At 45.1% G+C, this 8,998-nt stretch overlaps 1 protein-coding gene across 1 annotated transcript; it reads right to left on the bottom strand.

Moving 5' to 3' along the window:
• Window positions 1-1,305: 1,305 nt before the first annotated feature.
• Window positions 1,306-6,130, bottom strand: GIP (gastric inhibitory polypeptide). Its single transcript, XM_066626866.1, has 4 exons — window positions 6,057-6,130; window positions 4,132-4,272; window positions 3,530-3,661; window positions 1,306-1,402 (listed from the first exon to the last, which is right to left on the bottom strand). The coding sequence occupies exons 1-4, from the start codon at window positions 6,128-6,130 to the stop codon at window positions 1,306-1,308; spliced, it is 444 nt and encodes a 147-aa protein (XP_066482963.1).
• Between the last annotated feature and the right edge of the window lie 2,868 nt (window positions 6,131-8,998).

The following is an 8,998-nucleotide window of genomic DNA, read 5'->3' on the forward strand; positions in this document are numbered from 1 at the left end:
CTAACCTGATAGGTCACACCACCAGACAGCAGTGCAGTTTTTTGGGGTGGGGGAAGGCATTCCAAGGCTGGCCTGAAGGGGGGTGGGACCGGCAGAGGCTGAAAAGCCAAATAGTCAGCACAGATTTGAGAAGCCCCATTTTGGGGCCTGGGGCTTTCTTCAAGCGAAGAGGACCTCCAGTGTCTTATTTATTTATTTATTTATACAGGTATTTATACACCACCTTTCTTTGGACTTCGGATTTCTCCTCAGACTTTAATCCAAGGCGGTTTACATAGGCAAGCCATTCTAAACCCCAGTAGGGATTTTTACAATTGAATAGTTCTAGTCTTTCATAGAACTCCTCGTTCTAGCTGGATTCCTTCTGGCCTCTCTCTGGCCCTTCACCTCCCACTGTGTCTTCCCAGTGCCCACGGGATATGGCGGTCGCCATTTTGGCGCCGCTGTTCCTCAGGTGTTGAGAAGGATAGGACTGTAAGTCTCCACTCAACTCTTAACTCACCCCACCATCACCAATTAAACCTACCAGTTAACACAAACTTTTAAACAATTAAACCAGAACATGGACATTACGGTTCCTGAAGGAGTTTTGTTCCTGTTCAATAACATTCTGAAACATGTCTCAGCTTGAGAAGAAATTGTTTTATTATTGATGTTTATCATCTTGAGTGGTTGTAACTCACTAGCAAAAGGTACAAAACCAGGAGAGTATCAAAATGAATCTGTCTTCACCAAGGAAGCTACTGAGCCGGTACAGAACTCCTAGAAAAAGACAGGCAGGGAAAGAGAAAAATACAATGTTCAGTAAGGAGCCTGATGATGGGGAAGGAAAAGAGAGAACAGTGTGCAACTAGATTGGATATTCCTGGCTCGGCCATGGCACATTACTATTTATTTGTTTGGTTGGTTTTCACTTTCATAGAGCTGAAACAAACTTACCACCCAGATTTTCTCATAAATTCCTTCTCTGTGGAAAGTGATGGTGAACAGTCACAAAACGGTCACTGATATACGAACTGATTTCCTGTGAATGCTTTAAGCTTGACATCGGCAATCGTCACTGAATAATTTTTCAGTAGCAGTCAACGTTTGACAATATCTGACAGCTGACATGCAGCAGCCGTCAACATTTGACAGCACGTGGGAGAGTCCCTGGCCTATTGCAATCTAACATGGCGCCTCTCCGATTACATGGTGTTTCATTAGCACCCCTAAAAGATTGTCACCTGCAGCAACTGCTTGGCTTGCATGCACAGTCCAACTGGCCACCAGAAGAAGAAGGGAAACAAAAAAATAACTACTCGCTCACATTGGCCTGCAGAGGTCAGCAGAAATCAGCCATGCCAGAACTTCTTGCCTCAGGATGTCCTTCCAGTCAGCAGAATCTTTTGGCAGCGCAAGGCTACAAGAAAGAAATTGTGTGTAAGGTAGGTATTTGCTTCCAGTGGAATCCCAGAGACTGATCCAGAAAAAAAAGGAAATTGTGTAACTGGGGCTGGTGCTCGGTTGTCTGGGCCACTAAAAATCTAGTGCCGGCAACTAGGAACTGGAAGCATTTTTCTAGACCTGCTTGTGAGTACAGAGCAGCAGCAGGGCACCTAGTGGGCAACTGGCTTATCACAGTGTGGGATTTCACAGACAATCTCTCTGATTGAGCAATATGGAAATATGAAGGACCAGCCCATCCATAAGGCCAACGGAAGCCGTTGCCCCAGGTTGTAAACTGATGGGGGCGCCCATCTCTATCTGTCCACCAATTTGTCTTCACTGCTTCTCCTTCTCCTTCCATTCGCTGGATTGGAAAAGGAAGAGGAGGGCAGAGCAGAAAAGGGAATGTGTGAGGGGGAGTGCTCAGCCACTGGAGACTAGCAGCCCAATCCTATCCACACTTTCCTGGGAGTAAGCCCCATTGACTCGAATGGGACTTACTTCTGAGTAGACATGCATAGGATTGGGCTGTGGGAGAAGCAGTGGCTGGCACATCCTTGGGTAAAGGGGGCATCATTTGGCATGCCACCTCAGGAGATCTTGGGTCAGCCCTGAAAAAAAGTTTTTCTGCACTGCATGGGAAAGACCCTTCTGAAACTCCAGAAGGCTGTTCCCAGTTGATATTGGCAACACTGAGCTAGATGGACCAATTGTCTGACTTGGTAGACAACAGCTTCCAATGTTCAAAACAAATGCCAGCCATCAGCAACCAAACTGTAAAAGTAACTACCCTGCAGACTGCACTGCCTGAATAAGTGTATATAAGCTGTCCTGTGACATGATAGAAGGTACTTGCAACCAGATCCTGAGACTTACAGCCTAATACTGTCAGAATATGAAACGTGGGGAAAAAATTTGCTGGAATAAAAAAGCTGCAGGGAAAATAGAAGTGGGCAGGAATCAAGAATCCTGTTCTTGCAAAATTAACTTGTGCTTTGCAGTGTGATAGAAGGATGGGTTATTTTTGTTTGTTTCGCATATGCATCATGCCTCTAAATTATTATCATCAAAGCCTTTCTGGAACAGGTATAGAAGGCTTTGAATTAATCTGTATCTGTGACATTTTGAATGCCACTAACGGCCCGGTCCTATGAACCTTTCTGATCGTTCCACTGTTGCAAAAAGCCCAGCAACAGTGTGAAGATCACACTTCTACCAGGCCAGTCGGAGCTACTGCCACCACAAAGCAGCAGCAGTGACATGCTGCTCTGGAGCCCGGGCTCCACTGCTTGCAGTAAGCTAGCAGTGGGGGGCATGTCATGAGCAGGGAGGGCAATGGGAGTTTTGGGGTGGATCAGGGAAGGGAAGGGGTGAATCCAGGCAGCACCAGCGTGTGTCAGAATTCTATCTCCCCTTGCCCAGTCCCTCCCCTTTTCTCTCCTTGGACTTATGCCAGCTAAATAGATCCAAGGAGACCCAAAGGCAGCCTGAAGGCTTATAAAGAATTAAGCATAAAAGTTTTTTACTTAGCTCCAATTAGCCTTCAGGCAGTGGCATAGCAAGCAGGGGATGGGGGGAGGTATGCCTCAGGTACCATGCTGTCACATGAGGGTGCCACATGAGGCCCAGCGAAGATGGCTTCCGCCATCTCTTAGTATTTCAGTCCAGGGATCACTTAGAAACACAAAGAGGCAGCCACGGTGCAATCTGTCCACCACCCTCTTCCTCTCATTGAGCCTCCCAAGAGAGGAGGAAGGGGGCAGTGGCCAGATCACAAGCTGCTTTATCCTTCTCTTCCTGGAGAACTTGGAAGTGATGTCGTGACTTCACAACATCGTGTGACATCACAATGTCACAGCCACAAGATCTGGGACCCCTAGCTACACCACCGCCTTCAGGTCATCCCACCACCACCACCATCATAGCATACAGCACACAACTTCTTGGCAAGGCTGCTTGCTATAAAGTGGCAGGGAATAGGATAGGGTTGTTAATTGTCCAGTGATAATACAAGAGATTGTGACTAGTTTTGTCTTCGACTTTCAGCTTAAATGCTAAAATGGAATGTTTCCCCACGAACCAGTCAGGCTGTTTATCTCACCTCTGTTTTCTCATGTTTTGCAGCAGCCAAGTCAAGAAATCCTTTGCTTCCAGGGATCTACCTTCAGGGCTTTGACTGCTTGTACCTAATGCTGGGCGTTCAGCTTCTCTCTTGGATGGGTCAAGGCGGTTACTGAGGGAAAAATGCACAAGAGGGTATCACTCTGGGATTCCTTTTAGGAACGCTGGAATGCTTCAGCAGTGCTGAGTCCACTTTCTCCTCCAGTTTGGATCAAGTTGCTAATTTTTAAACAAGCGACCCCCCCCCCCCAAGCATGCCAGTGGATGTGGCTGGCTGCGTGTAACTCAAATGATAATGAGAAGCTGGAGAGAAAAAACACAGTGGATAATTACTCCCTCTTTCCACAAGGATACATAAATGGCCACAGTCACTTTCTTGTAAGTTACCTCCCATTATTTTTAGGTTCAATCAGTTCATTTTCAGGCAGGCATCTATAACTGGCACATAGTACCAAATGTGGGGAAGGCATTGGTCAGTTTTGGAAGGATAGATGGAGGGGGAAAATGCAGGTAAGAAGGGAACACTGAGAGACCCCTAGTCTTCTGAGGCATATTTGGAAGTGATCTATGCCAGAGACTTACTCAATGGTGTTCTCCCTCCTGTTCAAGAGCCACTCCACAAAGTTCTTCTTCAGCATGTTGTCCAACGTTCGACTGTAATCGCTTGCTAGGGTTCCTTCTGAATACTTCTTCTGCAGGATCCGGGGATTCTTTGCATTCGCCCTGGGTTAAAGGAGAAACACACAGAGTGCAAGTATTAGGAATACCCTTGCATCCAGCTCTAGATCAGCAATTTCTGTGAGACCAATGCTATGATCCCCTCTTAATATTAGTCATCCTTTTAATTGAAATATCAGTACTGTACAATTTTCAGGCATGACAAGGTGTTCATCGGTGGATTGATCAGGACTGAAGCAGGGGTCTTTCTTGACAGGTATAAAGAATGGGGGGGGCACAATTATGGAAATGGTAGAGCCATTCCAGTGCTAATCTCTCAGCCACCTGTGGGTCTCCAGTTCTCTTAAACAACTCCACCCATTGACAGAGGAACACCCATCTATCTTGGACAATGGGTGTCTATCTTGGGACAATGCTACCCCATTGTCGGGAGGGGATGGTGCGATAGAAATGGTTAAATAAACAAACAAATAATTAACAACAGTTCCAAAATAAAAATAAGTAGAAGGACACTAAAAACTAGTCACTTAGCAGATTACACACTTGCCAAAAAAAGAAAGGTAATGGTGGAAGGCCTTCAGGAAGGGGAAACTCCCTAAGTCATGGAGAAGACCCTCTCCCAACCAAATATAATTCAGATGCTGGCATGAAACAGCAGGGTCGATGACAGGAGATGCATCATCAGATAGCTGTCCAGGGCGCTCAGAAGGATCCACTGTCAAACCCTGAGACTATTTCTCCAACCATCACCTTTATGTCATGGTGGTGGTGCTTCTCTCTTGGGAGTAGATTGCCAAAGACTCCTGAAACCCGGAGCAAACAGTGTTGGGCAGGTTCACATGGGGGTTTCCATTGGGGTGCCACCTCTACTAACCTACTCTATTCATAGCTATGGCAGTCCCTAATCCTCCAGTGCAGGGGTCTCCAAACTTTTCAGTACGAGGGCCACGTCATATATTTTACACATTTCATGGGCCGAAAAACATCAGTTTTCCATAGGGCAGAGGCAGACACGTGGTACACTGTTTCTGCCTGCTCCATTGTGAAAACCCGGTTCATTATGATTTGTTCATGCATGTGCAAAAATGATGCTATTTCCTCACTGCAAATGTTTTATGGCATTGTAAGTCAACATGCGGAACCCCTATTTGTTTTATGAGCAGGGGTGAGGTTAACACTGAATAATTTTGGTTTGAGAGACTTAAAGCATATGGCCCACATGGCTGAAAATGAGGGTTAGCCAAGATGACACCACTCTGGTCATTTGGAAAGGAGTGCAGCAGACAGAACTGCACATGTTAATTGTCTTGCCGCGTGGTTGGGAGAAAATATTTAAAGCTGCTGCAGTCTGGAAAAAATCTTGTGGTGGGCTGGGTGTGAGCCCTGGGCTGTAGTTTAGAGACCCCTGCTCCAGAGGAAAAGGGCAGGAACTTCCTTCCAATGTGAAACTAGAAAAATGACATATTTGTTGTAGTTGTAAGCAAATATATTTATTCAGTGTTATGGAGAAATCCACAGTCAAATTCAAGAATTTCAAAGTTCATCAATACCATCAGTTCCCCACAGAAGCAGCTCCTGTACGTCACACTGTGCAGTTTGCAGAAAGCGCAGTTTGCTTTTTCCCTTACAACAAGTAATGCTGCCCTTTCCCTTACTTTCTCTTACTGACTTCCTTACTGTTGTGTCATGTTAGCGCAAAACAAGGATACACGTTTTACTGGACAGAAGTTCATGGTAAAGCATTAGGCAAGGCATGAGGTGAAACCAGCCTTGGAAAACCAGCCTTGGAAACCAGCCCGGTGCCGTTTACGTCTGGTTCATCCACTTACCTGGTGCTGTTTTCTTCCATCAGGACAACGCTGAGAGAGAACATAAGGAGGGCGAGAACTCTGAAGGGCATCATGCTCGAGTCCTGTGATTTAAAAACAGCACATGGTACAAGTTTCATTTGGATGGGAACGAAAAGGGATGGTGAAATGTGAATTAGGATGCTTGGAAATTCCAATAATCGCCACCCCCTTCCCCTGATAACAAATGTAAGACACAATTCACTGAAAAGTTATTCTGTGAAGCTTCATTGGTCAGCTCCTATTCATTTTAATGGGACATGCATAAGAGAACTATCTGATGGATTGTGTTCCACACAATAAAGTTTTCCGCTTCCCATTCTGCAACCAGAACATAATCCACCTCCCCTTGTCTTACAATAGGAGTGCTTCTGCAACTGCCTTAGCTTTCTAATATAGATTGTATACGCTGCTGTATATAGCAGCATCAGTTTCCAATTTGTGAAAAGGGCCATCGGGCTCCAGTTAAGTGTCTTTGGCTGCAGTTCTAACCAACTTTCCAGCACTGACATAAGGGCAATGCAACTCTAAGGTAAGAGAACAAACATTGTCTTACCTTGAGGAGGCCTTCGTGGCTGCCCCCCCCCCCCAGCTGCAGGATGCAGTAGATGGCCCACTGGCACAGCTATGCCAGTGCTGGAAAGTTGGTTAGGATTGCACCCTCTGATGTGCAATGTACAGTATACCTGGCCCTCAAATGGATGCATCAAACATGAAAAAGTCTTACCTTTTGGATCTTGCAAAGTTGCTCTTGAGAAGCGGAGAGGTTCTGGCATCCAACAGTCACTTAGGGGGTTCTTTATATACCCCAGGGTGTGACAAAGTGAGGCCATATCTGTGGCAGAAAACAGGAAGCCCCACATCTAATCAAACTGGGTTAAAAGCAATTTAGAACAGCACTCTGGGTTCACTGACCTATGGAGCATGAAAATGCCCTTTTAGAGCATGTTTGCATTCATGGTAATTAAACTTTTGTTGTATTGCTCAAATGAGGATCTGGTGCATTTTCTATAATTAAAGCCATTAACCATCCAGATTTCCCCCAGAACATTCCCCTCTTAATTCCCCACAACATCCATAAATGTTGCCTTCTCTGTGACCAGTCCTGAATTTTGTCTCTTTCTCCAGTTTTCTACCAAATTTAGGGCTGTTACCTTTTAAGATGGAAAATTATCACAGTCCAGCTTTCCACCATTCACCAGAGTAGAATAGACAGGCTACCCCTTGACTTATTGACATGACAGCATAATCATGGATATCTAGGAAACTACCATGTCTTTAAGTTCTTAAGTAGATAGTTGGAAAACAGATCACTGAAGCCTAATGCTAATTAGAGTCCCAGCACAACAGTGGCGGGCCTGGAGGTGAGGCAGGGGGCAAATGCCCCTAGAGCCATGTCCGCACAGCGTTGCGGACTGCGCGGAAAGCCTTCGGAGGCTTCCAATGTGGTCTTAAACAGTACGTCTGTTTATATACTGTTTTAAGACAGTGGGAAAACCTCAGAACAGTTTCTGAATCATCCCCAAAGCTGCACAAGGCTCCATTGAGCTGGGTAAGTACGGGAGGCGGCATGGTGTGAAGGGCAGCATCGCAGACATTTGCCTCGGGGCCCATCAAGGGGCAGGTTCGTTAGTGCAGCACAACCCTATATTATCACTCATTATTAAGAATATTGATATACCACTTTTCAACAAACCAGTTCCCAGGGTGGGCTTAACAGAGAAAATGGTTGGCAACCTTCAGTCTCGAAAGACTATGGTACAAGCCTACAGCACCCGGTATTCCCAAGCGGTCTCCCATCCAAGTACTAACCAGGCCTGACCCTGCTTAGCTTCCAAGATCAGACAAGATCAGGCATGTGCAGGGTAACACAGAGAAAAATCAAATAACTAAGGGCGCAGTCCTAACCCACTTTTCAGCACTGATGTACAGGCAATGCAGCTCCAAGGTAAGGAAACAAACATTCCCTTACTTTGAGTGGGACTCCATAAGTGCCACCCAACTGCAGGATGTGCCAACCCAACATTCCATTGGCACAGCTATGCCAGTGCTGGAAAGTTGGTTAGGATTTGGGCCTAAATGGTTCCCTGTCCCAAAAGGGGTTATAATCTAAAAAGATGCAGAAGAATAGCAGCCAACAGCCACTAGAAAAGATACTGTGCTGGGATGAAAGGGTCAGTTACTCTCACCCTGCTAAATATAAGTGGAGCATCTTCTGAAAAAGTGCCTCTTTGCCCAGTTGGCAGGGATAACAGTTTAGCAGGGATTAAGGGGATATATACACTTTCTGGTTTCACTTTCTGCAACTCCTGTAAAAACTGTAGTCCTGATGACACTGAGAACTGACATTAATTTGAAGTCTTGTGCCGTTACAAAGTTTTGGTGGGTTCAAATGATGATACAACGTCACAGGTGCACCAACCTTTTAAAGTAAGATAGTGGGCTGTATTCCAGGGGGATCCAATGTGTTGCGGAATTCAGTAGAGTAGTTCACTGTCTGATCTGTGTTTATCATTGTATCAACTGAACATTGCATGGGTGGTTTTACCATCTTCTATTATAAAACACAATCTATCTCACAACATACCAGTAGTTTTCATTAGCGGTTCATAGGCAAGAACCATGTCAAACTTCAGCTCTCTAGCTTTAACCAGAGATGAATTGATGTTCAGGGCAGCATGACTGCCATGTGGGTGGTTTCAATGACTTCTACATAAAACACTGTGTATCTCACAAAGTTATTTTTATTAGTGATCCATAAGCAACAACCATGCCAAATTTCAACCTTCTAGCTTGACCGGAAATAGGAGATGAGTCAGTGAGGGCTTTTGCTTTTATATATATAAATATAGGCTGTGATTGGCTTTATATTTATTAATTTTAATATTTTATTCCGGAATATAGTTTTTTGTAAATGCTATTAG

This window comes from Tiliqua scincoides, chromosome 5 (assembly GCF_035046505.1).
Source record: "Tiliqua scincoides isolate rTilSci1 chromosome 5, rTilSci1.hap2, whole genome shotgun sequence".
NCBI classification, from domain to species: Eukaryota; Metazoa; Chordata; class Lepidosauria; order Squamata; family Scincidae; genus Tiliqua; species Tiliqua scincoides.